The sequence below is a fragment of the Dermacentor silvarum genome, chromosome 3 (genome assembly GCF_013339745.2).
Source record: "Dermacentor silvarum isolate Dsil-2018 chromosome 3, BIME_Dsil_1.4, whole genome shotgun sequence".
NCBI lineage: Eukaryota > Metazoa > Arthropoda > Arachnida > Ixodida > Ixodidae > Dermacentor > Dermacentor silvarum.
The window spans coordinates 97,258,223-97,277,710 of NC_051156.1; the positions used below are offsets into that span (position 1 = coordinate 97,258,223).

Here is a 19,488-nt window from a genome sequence, read left to right on the forward strand (position 1 = left end):
GTCAGTTGTGTATCAGGGTTAAGTTCTTAATCATGTCATACATGACTCTGTCGGGTCCCGGTGCAGAGCTCTTACATGCGATCAAGGCAGCTCTCAACTCGGCAATACTGAAAGGAAGGTTATATGGTTCGTTCTGTCGACATTTGCGTACGAATGGCTTACATTCTTCTCTCTGTTTATATTTAAGAAAGGGTTGCGAATAGCGGATTGAGCTTGAAACACGCTCAAAGTGCTCCCCAAGACAGTCTGCCTGGTCCTGCAAGGTATTCCCTTGGTCATTCACCAGAGGCAACGGATGAATTTGGTGACCCTTTAGCTTTCTTAAGCCATTCCACACTTTTGCCTCCTGTGTGTATGAATTTATACGCGATAGGACCCTCACCCAGCTTTCTCTCTTTGCCTGACGTCGTGTCCGCCTTCACATAGCCTCCTATATACTTTCTGTGCCCGCGCAATCACTCCGGAAGCGCCGTTCAACCTCCTCTCCTGACCTCCTCGCAGGTCGCCCGCTAGGGGCGCTGCTACCCCAGAATAGTTCGCTAGCCGCCGTGCATGGTTAAAGGCGGGAAAAATTGCGTGTGCGCGTTTCCATTAGTGTCAAATCGAGACAATATTAATTTGCCTCGCCTGCCGACGGTTCGCTGGTTTGCTGGGAGACCACCTTTCTGCAGCAGTTCACGGCTGGGAAAAAAACTTGCATTCTGCCTCGGATTGCCGCGGTGAGCTGCAGCAGGGTACCCTATTGAAGGACTGTGGCAGTGGTGACACTGTCGATTCCGTATTGAGGACATCTAGCAGCAGCGAAAATGAGAGCCTTCTGGCCGAAAAGAAGACATTGTGGTCACGAGTGAGTTATGCTACTTGAAGTGGTTTGATAGGGCGCTTTGCGAGTTGATTTTTTTTCTTTCCTTTTTTCCCCTTTTTGTACTTATTTTTTCTCTCTCTCTCCTGTCGAATCCCTTTACCCCTCCCCCGATACAGGGTAGCCTACCGGAAATAATGTCTTGTTAACCTCCCTGTCTTTCCTTTACCTTTTTTCTCTCTCTTGCGAGTTGATACCCAGTAGTATGGCGTATTAATGTGGACCTGGATGCACCTCGTACAGTAAGAGAAGGGTCCCCGGCATCTCATTTCATGAAATTCCGAGCGATGAAGAACTTCCAGAGAAGTGGCTCCAAGTTTGAATGTGTCAAACGTGGAATGCGTCAGATACTTGCTGAGAGAGATGCACTTTCGATTTGTTCTGACTAGAAAGCTTTCGTCTGACGCCAATGAATCATTTTTTGGGTGGTTGAGGAGGTCAGCTGGAAGCAACGATCAGACAGACTCACGGGCAGTTTTGTGCGGAACAGAAAAGTCTCTGAAGACAGGCATAGCGTCAACATCGACAAACAGCAACGTGATGGACACGGAAGATAGCACATGCTCGTCGCTACGCCGGCAACTGAGCGTAAGCACTACGCCAGAACCACCAAAAAAATTTCCCTAAGAGGCGACAGCAGCGCTGTTCAACCACATTACCGGGCGCAAGGAAACGTTTCGTTCGCCAGAATGTGCAGCACTAGCGATGGTTGGCGGATACCTATCGAGAGCTGTTAAGCTGTTAATGAGCGGGTGTCTTGCAAAGAATGCCTCAGTTTATTGAAAAAGCCCAAGCCCTCGGCGCCATCAGATTCTCCGATTAGGCTTCAAGACAGAAGCCGTCTGCTGTATCGGTCAGACGAACTCGTAGTTGTGCTGAACTCTTTGCACAAGTAGGTTGAAGTAGTGCTCGCTAAGCTAAGAAATTTTACGCAGCCGCTGAGGGAGACTGCCGTGAATGCTGCTCAAGTGCTACGAGAGCGTGAACTATGTAATTGTTCAGTGCCTGAGCATCACGAGAAGATGTTTGAGATCATGGTGACAAAGTTCTTCCGCCCTCTATTCACTAATTTTGCGCTGAAGATAACGGACAAGAACGAAATCGCAAAAGTTTTTTCACAGAAGCCCCTGTCACGAAAGCTCCACAAACTTTAAATCCAAATTATGGCAATAAAAGCTTTTGTTCTGCAGTTATTAGAGCCGACATTATTTTTTTCGACACTGACATACAAAACATATGTAATAATAAGCAGAAGGAAAATGAAGCTTCATAGTAGTACAGATAAGAGCTGCATGTGGTTTTCCTTTTATCGCTCTTTTCTTTTGGAAGAAGCAATGCGCGGCGGCCTGTATGCTTCTGTGTCGGCGTTAAACGCTCGGAGATGTTGTAAAACAGTAGAATCGGCACCGGTAAAAAAAATTGCGTGATATATAGTTATGCTACAGCGCACGCCGCCGTAGACTGTCCTGTATTTCTATTCTGGGGTAGCACCGCCAACTGGTGGCGAGTGGCGGCGCTAGGCGCGACGACCGGTTCCCTGCGTTCTCGGCGCCGATGGGCAGGCATGAAGTATATAGGAGGCTATGCCTGTGATTTAGTGCGTTTAAATTCAATTAGATTTTCTGCAGTCTTCGTTCCACCAGGGGACACGTCTTTTAAGTGAACCACCATTCGTTTGTGGGATACACTTTTCAGCAGCATTGATAATGAAAGCAGTAAAATATGCAACAGCATCGTCGATACTAAAATTGGTTATAAAATCTCGTGGTAAATAAGGTAAATCTTTAATTTCCTCCCAGTCAGCCGATGCTAATTTCCATCGAGGAATATTGGGAGGGTTATCGTGCTGCGTTATTAAGTTTAACATTACAGGGAGGTGGTCACTTCCAAAAGGATTGTTAATGACATTCCATTCAAGGTCAGGCATAAGAGAAGCAGATCCAATTACTAGATCGATTGATGAGCACGAATCGTGTTGGGCGTTATAGTAGGTCGGCTTCTTCTTATTAAAAAGGCAGGAACCAGAGGTGAGAAGAAAATTTTCGATTAGTCGACCTCTCGCGTCGTATCGCGAGTCTCCCCACAACGTGTTGTGAGCGTTAAAATCTCCCACGAGAATGTAAGGTTCGGGAAGATGGTCAATGAGGTTATGAAATTCAGTTTTTCCGAGAATATAATTTGGGGGTATGTACATAAAACATACAGTGACCAATTTATTGAAATGAATTGCCCGAATTGACACTGCCTCAAGGCCCGTCTGAAGGGGTACATGTTGACAAGCTACAGACTTGTCTACAACTATTGCTACACCACCGGACGACGGAACAGCGTCGTCTCGGTCTTTCCGGAAAATGGCGTATTGCCGGAGAAAGTGGGATTGTGTAGACTTGAGGTGCGTTTCTTGAACACACATCACCTTAGGATTAAACCTTTGTAGGATTTCTTTGACGTCATCGAGGTTGTGTAGGAGTCCTTTGACGTTCCATTGTATTATTTGTGTATTCATGTTGAAAGTGTTTTTGTGCTGTGTGTGTTAAAGAGACTAACTTAACTTGCAGAGCCCTTGTCGGGCCCTGTGATGCGGGCTTTTTCTTTTTTGGAGCGATCGCCAGACTCTCGCCGCTCCTTAGGCGCTGACGGCGCCGTCTGGCCGGTTGTTGTGTCCATCGCCTCTTGCGAGGCGCTGGACACGCGCTCTTGCTAGCGGTTGGTTTGAAGGGAAGGCCTCGTCTCGAGGGACGAGGCCCTGGTGGCCACCTGCCCGGAGGTCGATGGCCCCTTCTTGTGAGTTGGCGGAGCAGCTCTGGCTGCAGCCGCCGAGGGGGCGGATGGCGTCACTGGCGGCTCACTGCGTGCGGGCCGGACAGCCGCCGGAAACCGTTGTGTCGCTGCCCCCTGACGCGCCACATCGGCAAAGGTGTTCTTGGGCAGGGATAATAGCCGCCTTCGTGCCTCCTTGAATGAGATGTTTTCTTTTACTTTGATTGCGACAATTTCTTTTTTCTTTTTCCATGACGGGCACGACCGCGAGTACGCGGCGTGGTCCCCGTCAGAGTTCACACAGTGGAGGGTGTTTTCACATGATTCAGAGAGGTGTTCCTTGGCACTACATTTCGCACATGTTTGTCGGCCTCGGCAGTTCTGTGAACTGTGGCCGAATCGCTGGAATTTAAAACATCGCAGAGGGTTCGGGACATATGGTCTTACCCGGAGCTTAACGTACCCTGTCTCAATACTTTCAGGAAGCACACTTGAACCAAATGTAAGTATTAAATGCTTTGTTCTCATCTCTTTTCCAACGCGCTTTAGCATAATTCTCTTCACATTGATTACGTTTTGTTCACTCCAGCCTTCTAATAGTTCACTTTCTTCCAGTTGCATCAGGTCGTCATCGGAGACAACACCACGGGTGGTGTTCATCGTGCGGTGCGGGGTAATTGTCACTGGGATGTCCCCAAATAAGGCTAGGTTATGGAGCTTGTCATGTTGCTTCTTATCGCGGAGTTCCAATAGGAGATCACCGCTAGCCATCTTTGATGCTTTGTAGCCTGCGCCAAATGTTTCTGTTAGACATTTTGAAACTAGAAAAGGTGAGATCATTCTCACCGTCTTTTCGGGTTTTTCACAATGGATTATGTGGAACCGAGGAAAGTTTTCAGTTTACCGGCCAAAAAATTTGAAGACGTCTTCGGTGCGCCCTCGCTTGAGGGGGCGATCGGGTAACGCGGGGAAAGAAAAAGCCATGAAAAATAAAGATCTTTCGGCAGGAACGCCAGCCACCCACCATGTAGCCCAACAAGGGGACGCTTTAGGACCTATTAAACACAAGCCCCCCAAACGCCAGCTCTACGTTCCCGCTAAAACCAAATACGTATAACCAAGGGCGGTTATGACACAGAAGGTTAACCCTTGCTGCCAGGAATGTTGGAAGTAAATGGAAGGGAGAAGAAGACAGGAAAGATTGAAAGTGAGAGGGAAAGACGAAGATTGGAGAGGGAGACAGGAAAATGCAACTACCGACTTCCCCTGGGTGGGTCAGTCAGTGGGTGCCGTCTACGTGAAGCAAAGGCCAAAGAAGTGTATTGCCTCCGCCGGGGGGCCATAAAGGTTACACTCCCGGCATCGGCTCAACCCGCAGGATCCCCTTTTCCCCGGACACGGCTAAGCCACGCACGGTTAAGCGTGGGAGGGTCCTACCCTCGTGTGCTCGGGTCCGTGGTGTCGCAACACACCAAACGCCTGCTGACGCAGACGCCCCTGCGGGGCTTTCCTCGCGGTAGACGATCTTCTTCGCTGCTAATTACGTGCACATTGTCCCTCACAACACAGTGCGGCTCAAAGTGTAGTTCGCAAACTGCACAATCCTCCGAAAGTGGTTTATTCGCTCTGTGCAAGTTCCGCTGCCATAGGCTCCGTCGTTCAGGGTCCGCAGGTGCCTTGAAAAGCGAGGGCTTCTTTGTAGCGTCCGCTCGAGTGTATCCAGTGCTACATCCAGGGGCGTAGCAATGGTTCAAGCATTGCTTACCCATTGCTGAAGCAAGGAGTCACCGTTCATACACGAACTGTGTCGAAAAACACGCACTAAATCAAGGAGCACGTAGACGAAACAGCGTGCCTACGCCAAACATCGCGCACGCGTTGTCAACGGGAACAGCGTAGTCGACGACTGCAGCGCCGCCGCTACGTTTGCCACCTACCGTGACAGCTCTGTCAAGGCGCAGCCCCCGACGGTCGCTTCATTGCCCTATTCTAGTAGGCTGTAGCCGGGTCAAGGGCGGCAACTGGACCAACCTCCCCTCCCAGCTGTGTCAAGATGGCGGCCAGCGCTGCGAGCTTCCCCCCGACTAGAGTGTACCAGACAGTGGCCGAGTGGGTCGAACGGCGCTCTCCCGGTGAGGCGCCGAGTGGAAGAATTGTGCGAGGGCGCTGCCAGCGAACTGGACTGGGGCGGAGGCGCGCTCCGCGGCATATCCAATATTCTTTCGCTTCGAGTGCCGAGGCCGATTGCGCATAGTACGCTGTTAAAATACAGCTTTATTTCAATTGCGAATTTATGTTTACACCGTTTTGCCACAGATTTGATGTATGGATTACACAACACGACGTCTTCAATTTTGCTGTCGTTGTCAAGCGCATCGTCTGCTAGCGACCGCGCATTCGCGATGCGGACGCTGGCGGACGCTTAGTTTTTCACGCACAACGTCTGTGCAGTACATTTTTTAAATGATTTAGTTAGACAGCCTACATGCAAGCGCTGCGCTTGCATGTAGGCTCCCTAGATATAGTTGCTTTGGTGCGCCCATGACTCATGTCGGCCGGTACCAAATGTAGTTTTAGCCAGGCGAACTACTGAAATACATTGTCTTCTAAAAGTAACTGGTATATCTGTAACATGACGCTACGTAAGAAAATTTTATTGATATCGGGTCATTTTCCGCACGCTTCTTCTTGGTGGAATATTGATCAGGGACAGTGATAGAAAAAAAACATTAGAGTGAAATAAACCAGGTTTATTACCTTCGTGGCGCGAAGAATGATCATTGCATTTCTAGGTAAATAAATCAAAGGGTACATAGACATATATATTCACAATATATATCTAAGGAAAAAAATATCAAATATTCGAAATGCACTAATTCAAAAAGTGAGCACTCCCGACCGGAATGAGCGGATGTGTTTGCAGTAATAAACACACTTATTAGAGAATACTGCACATAACACTCTCAATCGCAGAAATAATATTCATAGCAGCCAAAAACACCTCATATATATATATATATATATATATATTGTGTGAGACGAATGCCCGGGACGAAGGCAGAGTTCTATTGACACACAGCGCGAGACAGCCCACGAACACACACCCGACAGTGATGATGATTATGAGGATGGGTATATACACATGAAGACGATTATGAACTGCACAGTTAGCGCTCACACTAACTCCCCCCCCCCCCCCCCTCACGAAAGCGGCCGGTAAGACAGCGAGTCAGAAACGGTCGGAACGCCGAAGATACGGCTTCAGGCGAGAGACGTGAACAATTTCAGTGCTGTGGCAACGGCGGTCAGTAACCGAGGTAACAGGAGCTACGCGATAGTTCACGGCAGATGTCCTTTCAAGCACGGTATATGGGCCGCGATACCTGTGAAGAAATTTTTCACAGAGCCCTGGCACTCGAACATGTCCACAGGAGTAGAGCACTGCACGGGCTCGGGCTTACCCGAAAGCCCGGGCCCGGCCCGGCCCGTGGGCCGGGCCGGGCCGGGTAGAGCAGTTTTTTCACGGGCTCGGGCCGGGCTCGGGCACGGCGGGTGCTTTTTGACCCGGGCCCGGGCCGGGCTCGGGTTTTTTGATGCGGGCCCGGGCCGGGCTCGGGCTTTCTGCGAGTTATTGTCGGGCTTCTCAACTCTGAAAAACATGTATTTTTCGGTCTCGGGCCGTGTTCGCGTCGGTTTCGAGCCGGGCTCGGGCCGGGCTCGGGCCGGGCTCGGGCTTAAGGTAAAGGGGTGGCGGGCCGGGCCGGGCGGGTAACGTAGATTATTTCCGGGCCCGGGCCGGGCTCGGGTCTCGCCATAAAAGTTTTAATCGGGCTCGAGTGGGCCGTCCAATGTAAAAACGGGCCCGGGCCGGGCCCGGGCCGCAAAAATCGGCCCGTGCAGTGCTCTACACAGGAGCACTTCGTCGCCTGGTCGGAACGAAATGAGACGACGGGTCGCATCACAACGGACTTTCCTCTTGTCCTGAATGGTCGCGGTGTGGGAGCGCGCAATTTCGCGGCAGTCGGCGACGCGGGCGGCGAACCCCTCTGGTAGAGATGTGGATGGAACAGAAGGCGTAGAAAGAAAGGTGGTGTCCAAAACAAAAGACGGTGCACGGCCGTACACGAGGAAAAAGGGGCTGTAGTTTGTTGTGCATTGAACGGCAGTATTATATGCAAACGTGACGAAAGGAAGTATAGTGTCCCAGTTTGTGTGATCGGGTTTCACATTAATGGAGATCATGTCGCACAGAGTTCGATGGAAACGCTCGGTAAGACCATTGGTCTGGGGGTGGTACGCAGAGGTGGTCTTATGAATGGTGTTTGAGGCTTGCAGGACTTCAGCAAGAACATGGGAAAGAAAAGCCTTGCCACGGTCACTTCGAAGAACACGAGGTGCACCATGGCGCAAGATAATGGCTTGCAGGACAAACTCGGCGACCTCAGAGGCTGCACCAGAAGGAAGAGCTGCCGTCTCAGCGTAGCGGGTGAGATGGTCCCCAGCGGTGACAATCCAGCGGTGACCCGTGGGTGTAAGTGGAATAAGTCGATGGCCACGAATTCAAAGGGAATGAACGGGCACGGCAATGGTTGTAAAGGGCCGGCGGGAAGATAGGTCGAACGTTTTCGATGTTGGCAGGACGCACACGAACTGACGTACTTGGCAACACTAGTAGACAGGCCAGGCCAGAAACAGCGAGTCTTAATGCGGTCGTAGGTTTTATGAAATTCTAAATGGCCAACCGTTGCGTCGTCGTGAAAAGCGTGCAAAATTTGCAGTCGAAGTGAGCGAGAGACGACTGGGACCCATCGGTGACCGGTAGGGTGGTAAACTTGCCGCAATAATGAGCCATCATGAAGTTTAAACCGTGCCAGTTGTCGTCTCAAGCAGCTGTTTGGAGGACGGGATAAGCCAGTGAGCCGGTCGATAATTGTGCGGCAGTACGTATCTGCACGTTGGAAGGAGGCGAGGTCTTCTGAGGACAGAATGTCGACCGAGGTCAGGAACCGTACCGGGGTCATGGTTGTGGTCGGTTGGCTGGGCGGTGCCGAACGAAGGGAAGGTGAGACGGAGGCGTTTGGCGACAGTGGGCAACAAGACAGAGCGTCAGCATCTTGATGTTGCCTGCCAGACCTATATGTGACAGTGTAGTCGTACTCCTGTAAACGCAGAAGCCAACGGCCTAGGCGTCCAGACAAATTCTTCAGGGAGGAGAACCAACACAGAGCATGGTGGTCAGTCACAATTGTGAATTGGCGGCCGTATAAATTGGGGCGAAACTTTTGTATGGACCATACGATGGCGAGGCATTCTTGTTCGGTGATAGTATAGTTTCGCTCAGCAGGAGAAAGAGTACGACTCGCGTAGGCCACGACTTGCTCTTCAGACGAGTGGTTCCGCTGCAGCAGGACAGCGCCTATTCCATGCCCACTTGCGTCAGTCTGGAGGATAGTAGAGGCTGTGGGATCAAAGTGACGAAGCACTGGTCCTGATGTGAGGCATCACTTGAGGGTCTGAAAGGCGGCTTCACATTCATCCGTCCAGGTAAAGGGTATGGTCGTGGTCAGGAGTTTATGAAGAGGAGCTGCGATAGTTGCGAAGCCACGGACAAAGCGGCGGAAGTACGACGCTAATCCGAGAAAGCTGCGAAAGTCTTTAGGTGTGGTTGGTGTTGGGAAATGCTGTACATCAGCGACCTTGTCGGGATCTGGCTCAATGCCGTGCTTGCTGACCACGTGACCTAATACTTTAATGCTGCGGCTCGCGAATCGACACTTCTTAGTATTCAGCTGGAGACCGGCCTTGGCTAGACACGTGAGAACGTCGTCTAAACGTTCTAGATGCTGGAAGAAGCTGGACGAAAAGATGACAATGTCGTCCAGGTAACATAGGCAGGTTTTCCATTTGAGTCCGCGTAGTACGGTGTCGATCATTCGTTCAAATGTGGCAGGCGCATTGCACAGACCAAAAGGCATTACGTTGAATTCGAAACGGCCATCAGGTGTTGCAAACGCCGTCTTCTCTTTGTCGGGCTCATGCATCGGGATCTGCCAATATCCAGAACGCAAGTCGAGGCTCCAAAAGTATTCGGCACCTTGTAAGGTATCCAAAGCATCGTCAATACGGGGCATAGGATATACATCCTTACGGGCAATTTTGTTTAGTGCCCTATAATCGACGCAAAAGCGTACCGAACCGTCCTTTTTTTAAGTAGGACAACAGGAGACGACCAAGGGCTTGCTGAAGGCCTTATAACTTTCCGTGCAGCAGACGATACACGGTAAGGGCGGCGACGAATGACGCGGGATCCGTCGGTTTCGATGTGATGAGCGGCCACGGATGTTTTACCCAAACCATCCGAACACACGTCAAAGCAAGGTTGGTGTTCCCTTAAGATGGTCAGCAAGGCATCAGTCTGAGTTGGGCTCAGATCTGAACTCACAGTGGCCCTGAGAGCACTGGGTGAACAGTCCGTGGGCGTACACTCGGCGAAGGAGGAAACAGGCGAAGCAGTGACGACACATACTGGTGCTGCGTCGATAAGCATGGAAACAGTGGACCCCTCCGGCAGCAGAAGTGGCTCTGACGTCGTGTTGTAGGCGGTCAGACTGGCGCAGCCGCGTGAGAAACGCACTAGACAAGAAGTGATGGCGATTCCCCGAAAAATTCAGCGCTGAGAAGGGGAAACCACTGCGTCGCCGTCGATATTTTCGCTAGATCTAATGGTGAGAATGCGGGCTTGTCCGGGGGGAAGAACAAAATCGGCCGCTGTGACAAGGTGGGGCGGCGAGGAATCGCAGCGTCACGGAGCTCGGTGTCTCTAATATGTATAAGTGGTTGTCCGCACGAAATGACAGCAGATGCAGCTGACAAGAAATCCCAGCCTAAGATGATCGGATAAGCGCACGACGGAAGCACAGCAAACTGTATATGATGGCGAATTCCGTCAATGCAGACAGGAGCAGTACACTGTCCGGTAGGGTAAATCGGACTGTCATTGGCGCCACATAAGACCGGACCAACATACGGAGTTTGCACTTTTCGTAGGCGGTAGCAAAATGCGCGATGAAAAAGAGAAATGGCGGCGCCAGTGTCAATAAGAGCGTCGACGGAAACACCTTCCACACAAACAGCGAGTAAATCAGTCGGGCGAGCAGGAGGAATTGGGACAGTTCGCAAACAAGCAGTTTCTCCTCCAAAAACAGCAGCGTCTAGTTTTCCGGATGGTTGTCGAAAGAAGTGGAGGCAGGACGCAGGGGCGATGAAGTAGGGCGGAACGGAGACGGGGAATGACGACGGGTTGAGCGAGAAGACCGGGACATGTTTTGGGAAAACGGAGGTGAGGGCGAGCGACGTGACGAGGATATATAGGGTCCTGGAACCGATCTGGGCACAGTCTCTCTCATAGGCGGGATAGGCACGTCGTTCATCATGCTGGCGCCGGCGGCAGAAACGAGAGATATGACCACGTATGCCACAGTAGAAACATACTGGGCGGTATGGGTGCCAAGTAGAGTCGTATGGTTGCATTGGGGCCTTCGCTGCCATCGAGGCCAGGTGGTCGCAGACAACGGTGGCAGGTGCAGATGGAACTAGGACCGCAGGCCGCGAAGCAATCTCGGCGTAAGTAGGTGCACAAACAGGCGCAGGGGACCGGGCCTGTGTGACACTTGGCATGGATGCCAGTTCTTCTTTGATGATATCACGCAAATTGGGCAGAGGAGCCCGCAGGGACGCAATGGCGGTGTTGGCTGGGCCATGGCCGTGAAGCTCCTCTCGCACAATGATGCGGATGAGCGCTCGCAACTCGTCGTTGTCGGTAAGGTGAGCGTCGCAGGAGGCGCGTGGAAGACGAAAGGCGCAGATCGTGGCAAGGCGTTGGCATGTCGTGATGATGTCAGTAACCGAAGTGGGGCTCTGGACTACCAGACCGTTAGAGGCAACGGAGTTGATGCCCTTCAGGATATGGCGGATACGTTCCCCTTCGGGCATGTCACTCTGAGCGCGACGGCAGAGAGCGAGAACGTCTTCAATGTAAGAGGTATAGGACTCCTCGGCTCCCTGGATGCGGGTAGCGAGCTTCTGTTTCGCTACTTCGGAGCGCCCAGCAGATGTGCCAAGTATCTGTCGCAGCTGCGCAGTAAATGCTTGCCAATCAGGGAAGTCGCGCTCATGGTTGAAAAACCAAGTTTGGGCGACCTGCCTGAGGTAGAAGGCAACGTTGCGGAGCTTGTTTGACTCGTCCCAATGGTTGCAAGCGCTCACCCTGTCGTACTGGTCAAGCCAGTCTTCCACGTCCTCGCCGCGAAGGCCAGAAAAAACCTGAGGGTCGCGTTGCGGTGCAGTGACAGACCAAATAGGACCAGCTGGCGGAGCTGAGGTGGTAGCAGCAGTGGATGCGGTGGTTTGTGCCATGACTGGTGTTGGCGAGCACAACCGTCGTCCAGAGCGGAGCTCCAGGGGTGACCGGTAGAGCAAGAGGACGGGGATATCAACGCACGCTCCACCACTTGTGAGACGAGGCCCGGGACGAAGGCAGAGCTCTTCTTTTGACACACAGCGCGAGACAGCCCGCGAACACCAACCCGACAAAGTGATGATGACTATGAGGATGGGTATATACACATGAAGACGATGATGAACTGCACAGTTAGCGCTCACAATATCATATGAAGCCAACAAGCAATGACACCAAGGTCAACATAGGGGAAATTACTTGTGAATAACTAAACGAATTAAAGAAATAATAAATTAATGGCAATGAAAATGGATGAAAAAGCAACATCCGCAGGTGGGGCGGTCCCACGTCTTCGCCTTACGTTCGATCCCATGGCGTCTTGCCTCCGCCTCATCTCCTGCCTTTCCGTCCTGCCCCACAATGAACGCCGCCATACCTCCACCAAGGTTAATATACCTGGTAGCGAAGCTTCTGTAGAAGCCCATACGTTCAAAACATGCCGGTTCATCTGCAGTTCATGGGGCTTAGCGCCATCTGTGTGAGGAGGGAACACTTCCGGCGGAAGGAAAAATAATTTGACGTCATATCCGTTAAAAACAGAAGTGACATCATTTTGTTCTCAAAGGCGCGAAATTTGTTTTCGAAGGCTGGCCATTAAAGCTGTATATTCAAATGCCCCACCATTCGACTTGATGGGCGTTTCGAGCTTTCAGCAAGGTAGATATACCTTGAATCGACCTTGCTTTTAGCGCGGAAAGCGATGCAGGAAGAGTTCAGCCGTAGGGGTGTGGAAATCGCATCGCTGCACGTAACATACTTTCTCTGGAGGCCGACGAACGCTTTGGGCGTAGAGTGCTCGCCCTTTCGTCGGGCGCCAAGCCCGTCGGCCAGCCCTGTCCCACGAAAACAACTGAAGAAAACAACTATCTGGCGGTCGCAACTCACTACTTTTGACTCAACAGGTTAAGAAACAATGAAACTACCCGCGTCACCAAATTGAGACAAACGTCGACAAGCAAAGCAACACAACATGTGAGGGGGGCGTGAACTTTACGAGCGCGCCTTTCTGTCCGCTTCAAGAGCTGCATTGCATTGCAAGTGATAGCGGCGTCAACGCCCGCCGCTATCGGTGGGCGCTATTACGGTGGGCGCAGAAAAAAAGTATTTATTGATAATTATCAAGTAAAATAGAATTGTTCTTTTTTCGCCATGCGTACATAAAATTGATTAGGAACTTTATTTTCGTCGAATGAATCTAACTATGTCTCGCTTTAATTAAAAAGCGCTTTTCTCTTTCCCGATGTTTGTTCCCTCCAAACAAAGTCGCGCTTCAGTCGCTGCTCGCATAACCACCCTTGCTGATGTCGGTGACAATTCGTTCTGAACCGCCTTTCGCCCGAAGCTTCGCGATCATATAGATCGACCTTGCCTCCACCTCCTTCCGTTCAGTGCCCCGGCATGCCAGCAATTCTCTGGATGCGTAATGCGAAGACATGGGATAGTTCCCCACCTGCCAACAGTTGGTTTTTCATCCATTTTCATTTCCATTATTTATCATTTAATTCAATTAGAAAGTACGAGTAATATCCCCTATGTTGTCCTTGGTGTCATTGTTTGTTGGCTTCGTATGATACGATTAAGAATAATCGGGCCCTTCGGTTCCCTTTCTTCTGGTTCATATATATATATATATATATATATATATATATATTATTTATTTATTTATTTATAGACACTGTTATTGATATACTGTACGACGCCAAATATTCGTTGCCGATCTAATGTAACGCATAACAGAACTATTGAAGTCTCAAAGGTAAGTGAACAGTGAGGACTGTTATTCCGAACGATTGTGCTGCTGTAGAGTCGTGGCTGTTGCGCAGAGAATTAAAGTCCTGAGAGAATTAACGCACGGGTGTTAATAAGTCCTGCTTAACAAGTTCCTAGCTGTCATTCAATACAAACGCCCCGTTTTTTAGGCAGCTTGTAAATTGCCCAACTCGACTCTGGCAAGGAAAATTATTTTTGACAGTGCGAAAACACCCGTGTACTTAGATTTAGGTGCACGTTAAAAAACTCTAGGTGACCCAAATTATTCCGGTGTCCCTCACTATGGCGTGCCTCATAATCAGATCGTGGTTTTGGCACGTACAACCCCATAATTTAATTTTAATTCACAATTTCTTTACAAATTTTCTTGAAACCCAAAACATGTCGTAATGCCTGATGCCAAGCGTTCAAATTCATCAAGCAATATCCTTCGATGACCGAGTTCAGGCTGTGTCATATAGAATCAACGTCAATTCACACGCAAGTACATCACTAGAGTACATTTCAGTTCCGCCCGTGTTTATAACCGAGTCTTAATTTAGGCTCTAAATCTCGCCTCTAGTACAACACCCTGGGCAAGCTGCGGGATGATCGCATGTCGCACTCACGTCTAATTACTAGTAATAGTTCTGGTCAGCTTCTCATTCACGCTACAATTAATGATCATGTTAGACACCACAAATCAAACGCTCAATTGTATCTGCAAAAATGCGAATTCCTCTTCCGTGTGCTGTGAACGGTGGTGAACACGAAGCGATCATTCCAAGTTTCTTTTTGTTGAATGGTTAAAATATCTCATTCAAAATGGCGTAACCGAAAACATGTTTTCCAGTTTTCGTTGCAGCATGTCATAATTGAGTACCGGGTCTCGACAGTCTAGGAAGGCGCACTTGTACCATGGGACATCGGCAAAATTTTCCCGTTCCGATGTTTACCGATATTTATTTGCGATAGAAACTATACGGACGCGGCAGAAGCATTCGCGTTGTCGGTGCTATCGCCGTCATTATCGGGCTATCCGGCTGACTGCGCATGCGCCACTAATGCGCGGAGGCTGAGAGAGTCTCCCGAGATGTGGTGCATGTTTGGCTGCAAAATCGACAAAGCGAAATGAACACACCGTCAGCGCTGAGCTCAACCGCCTTAGTGGCAGAGCAAGAGCAGCGTTGCGCCTTCTACTGCTGCCATGGTGGTTGTGCGCCTCCACAGCTAACGCCCACTGACCTTCCAGCAGAGCGGTTGTGTGTGTATTGTCTGATCTGACCAAAAAGCATCTATCTAACGGTATGCAAGATTTCACCGCGAGCTCGCTAACGCTGATGCTTTCCAGTCGGTCTCATTTCGTGCGTCATAGAGTTCAAACGCCTAGGATGCCATTGAAGGCAGTCATCATGTGAGCGTTGTGAGACGCCTGGTAGCTGACGGGGAACTGTTTGTTCTGCCCAGTAGGATTTACTTTTCGTGCTGTGCGGCACCAACACGTCGCACTTGCGTATGGGTAGAACACTTTGAAACAGTTCAAAGAAAACTTTATAAACAGCGTGGTTGCCGTCAGTGCTTCGCCTTTCAGGCGACATTACTATCTCTTTAGACATCCTGCAATATGTATCAAGTATACGGCCGTTGTTGTTAAATTTGCAGTAAGTGCATTAGAACCACGTTGGGCAACTAATTGGAGCTCTTCCTAGGCCGTTGAGATTCTGATTGGCTTATTTAAACGCGAGGAAAGAAAACGCTTAATGTGCATAAATTTTGCACACGTAGAGCGAGAAAACGATGTTTCCCGGCAGCAATTTACCTGGAACTTTGTGCGTTATTGCCTTTCAATTCAAGGCAATCGCCTGAGTGGTGATACTGGCTGCGGTGTGGCAGAACAAGCACAACATCAATATCTCTACAGTGTGCTTGTCGTTTTGCTCTAGTGTTCGACAAAATACTGAAGCAAGCAAAAAAGCAGAGTGACAGTCGGAAACTTCTTCAGTCAACGCTGCAGCCCACGTAGCGGACACGGTGTTCATGAAGTAAAGAAACTGTTCATGTATTTAATCGCAACTGTTATATCACTTTTCTGAATGTAGAAATAAGAAGCTCAATATAACCGCCACTACGACCGATGCACTCGGAGTAGGCAGTAAATGGTACACGCACAGGTATATGTAAGGCAGCGTTTCTGCTGCTTCGCCATGCACTGTTGTAGCTGCTTATTGCCTACTGGCGGTCTTGGCATCCATCAGTCCCCGTCGACGGAGCTATCTTTCCTGAAGTCGGCGTTGGCGAAGAGCCGGCCATCTCGCTTCTGGATGCCACTGACAGTGTTAAGAATAGCTTCCGTGATCTTGATTTTGTGGCCTTTGTCGTTTAATTGCTTCTGGTAGTGCTGAAAAAAAGCCAAGCCTTGAAATGAACTGTTTGTGGAAGAGCACCTATGGCACAACACTACGTAACTCGTGATAGTATATTGTATCACATTTTTGTACGAGCTTGGCTAACGCTAGCTGAGACACTCTCTATAATAATGGGGTCACGACAGACTTGTGACAGTCAGCTGGCTGCGAACTGCACAAAAGTTTTTTTTTTCTTCTTTAAAGGAATGCATTCACTGCCTACTTCCCCAGCGTTCGGCTTGTCGTCGTGCGCCTCACTGACTAAGTTAGGTCGATCTAGCCCACACAGAGGTAAAATAGACTATGCCGAAATGTGAGACTACATCCCAATATATTAAGGCGAGCATGACACCGGTCCACGACAAAGGTAGTCGCAGGGGGCTTTCGATGTGGTTTGTAAACAGAGCCTATCTTTAAGACAGTGTAATCCATGCCATGGGTGGGCTTCGATAATGCTGTCGCGTTACAATCTCTCTGGCATAGCCTGTGGGCTGTTTCTGAGGCTTCTGTTTCTTAAGTTCAGCGTCGTCTGGCCGAGTTGACGCAGCGTGGGCTCTTTCATACAGCTGAGCCCCGAAGACTGGAGTTCCAAAATGGAAGAGAAGCGCAGCAGCGCAGCTTTATACGTCTCGAGTAGTATAGTATACACCATAGTATATCTTTGTATAGCTCTGCGCTACCTCAAAGGACTGTTGTGAGGGTCCTTTGAGTGTCGTTTGAAACACTCTATTTGAAGTAGCGAACCCTGTATATAGCAGGGCTGACATATCTAGCTACTTTGATTAGAATGTGCAATATGTCACCGAATATGAATACGCGAAAACCATTCACTTCACTCAATGAACAAAGAAGTCAGCTTAATTGATTCTAATCTACTGACTGAACAGAAGCAATGCCATCGCACACATGACGGCAAAATAGAAATATCGAGAAGTGGAATCAACAGAATGTAACAAAGCATCTATATGAATAATACGATCAGCATTTCTTGGAACCTTCACATACCTGTAGGAGTCTGTCAAACTAACCATTTACTTATCTGCTTAACAAAGTAAGTAATAAAAAGGTTTTTTTCGCCAACTTGTGTCAATGGACCGTCCATGGTCTATAGGCTAAAACATATGGCGACAACACGGAAGAGACAGGGGTCTCAGCCAACCGTCACTCAGTCTATGGGTACATAACACTCTTCAATGAACCACTTTCAAGCGAACTTCGGTTACTGGTGCGTGCCACTGCCTGTGTCCCGCTCTTGAATGAGCGTCTTTGACGTCAACATGGGTCTGTAGAGATGAGCCGCTGGGTGTATGTCGCTATTCTCCGAGCCTTCAAGACGCCATCTTCGGCCACGGGGCATGTGCCACTCTTCAATGCTCCCCAAGAATAAATAACTATGTAACCAGTGCTCGGCGGCATTGAACCAGCGTCATGTATACTCAGACAATCTCGTCTGAAAACATAGTTACAGAGGGGCCACGCGGGTACCTTACGGCGGAGTCGCTAGATGACGCTGCGTGTTCACTGGAAAGGCGATTCTAGAACGCGGCCTCATACAGGCCTCTTACAGAACGCGTCGCTGCAGCGGCAATAAGCGGGATCTTTAGTACTGCGTCATAACGATACGTATGCATCACGCAAGCAAAATGTGGAAACCGGCAGCGTGTGTCACGACAGGTCGTTTAGTACATGGCCGGGTCCACGTACATAAATATACGTAAAACTGCTGCGCCATCTGGAGGACAAATATAAAAGCGCTTGTTGTCTACAGTCAAGCCAAGCCAATCCAAACGTGCAAGCCAAATATCAAGTGAAATTATGGCACAGTATCAGCCATCTTGAGAAAACGAACGATATCGTGCTGTCACGAGTAAAGGAAAACTAGGAGAGCAGCACGCCGAAGCCCCCGCGTAGGCGAGCGAGAATATGATGCGTGCGTACGCGTGGGCTACGCACGCAACGCAACGTACGGTTCCTGTTGCGTTCTGCACATGGACACTATGCAGAACGTAGTGCTCTTACGTACGCCACGCCGTGAGTATGCAGCGTACGAAATACTAAGTGTGCCGGCTGACAGAAGCATACACGGTGGTTCTTTATGAAAGGTACACGAGCGCACTAGAATGGTGGGAGTGCCAGAATACGCCCAGTCGTTATTAAGTACTCCGAGCGTATTCTTTGCAGCACGCAACTCTGGCCTTGCGCTTCACCGCGTAGCGCGAATAAACCTCACCTGATTAGGAGCAATTTAGGAGGGAGTGATACACTCACGTCAAACATTTGCGGTGGTAAATACGCTAATGAAATAAATAATTGAACAATTACGTTCATTTATTCGTATGGTGTTGAAGTTTGTTAATTATACAAATATTTGGTTAAGCTTAAATAATTATTTAATTCAGTTTAAATAACCATACGATGAAAACAGTCCACAATCAATCATGCATTTAGAATGCCATTATTACTACAAGTACGAATCATATTTTAAATAATAATTATTAGACCAAGCTATTCCTACGCACCATTACATATTCTTGATCAGGTGCATTAATTAGCATTAGTTGATCTTCATTAGGGTATTTAACCTAAGCCAATTTATTTGCCAACTATTTATTACCCTCAATCGTCATTACGCTTAAGTAATTTCATCGCAGTCAACCACCAATAGGCTTCCTTACCGCTCATTAGTCATAAGGAGTCATGCTGGGGATGGAGCCCAGCTAAATCCAGAAGACGCTTCCTTGTCGGAGATGCCTGGCAATTCTCGCCGTTAAATAGATGATGCCAAAAGGGGACGTGCTTCATCATCATCGTCGTCAGACTATATTTATGACCACAGCAGGACGAAGGCCTCTCGCGGCGATCTGCAATTACCCCTCGCTTGTGCTAGCTGATTCCAACTTGCTCCTGGAAATTTCCCAATTTCATCACCCCACCTAGTTTTCTGCCATCCTCGACTGCGCTTCTCTTCCGTTGGCACCCATTGTGTAACATTATAATGCTGCAACGTTTATGTGGCCTATGCATTTCTTGACCTTTCCAGCTCCATTTGTTTCTCTTAATTTCCACTAGAATATCTGCTATCCCCGTTTGCGCACTGATGCACACCATTCCCTTCCTCTCTTTTAACGCTAGGCCTAGCAATTTTCGTTCCATCATTTTTTGCGTGGTCCATAACTTGGTAATTAAACCCAATC

The 19,488-nt window shown here is 49.3% G+C and overlaps 1 protein-coding gene across 1 annotated transcript in view; it reads right to left on the reverse strand.

Annotated features, from left to right (window-relative positions):
* Positions 1-16,140: 16,140 nt before the first annotated feature.
* LOC119444584 (scoloptoxin SSD14-like) overlaps positions 16,141-19,488 on the reverse strand; it is a 68,443-nt gene continuing 65,095 nt past the window's right edge. Inside the window, exon 8 of the mRNA XM_037708959.1 lies at positions 16,141-16,287. Within this exon, the coding sequence (XP_037564887.1) occupies positions 16,141-16,287 (147 nt within the window). The remainder of the gene's footprint in view (positions 16,288-19,488) is intronic.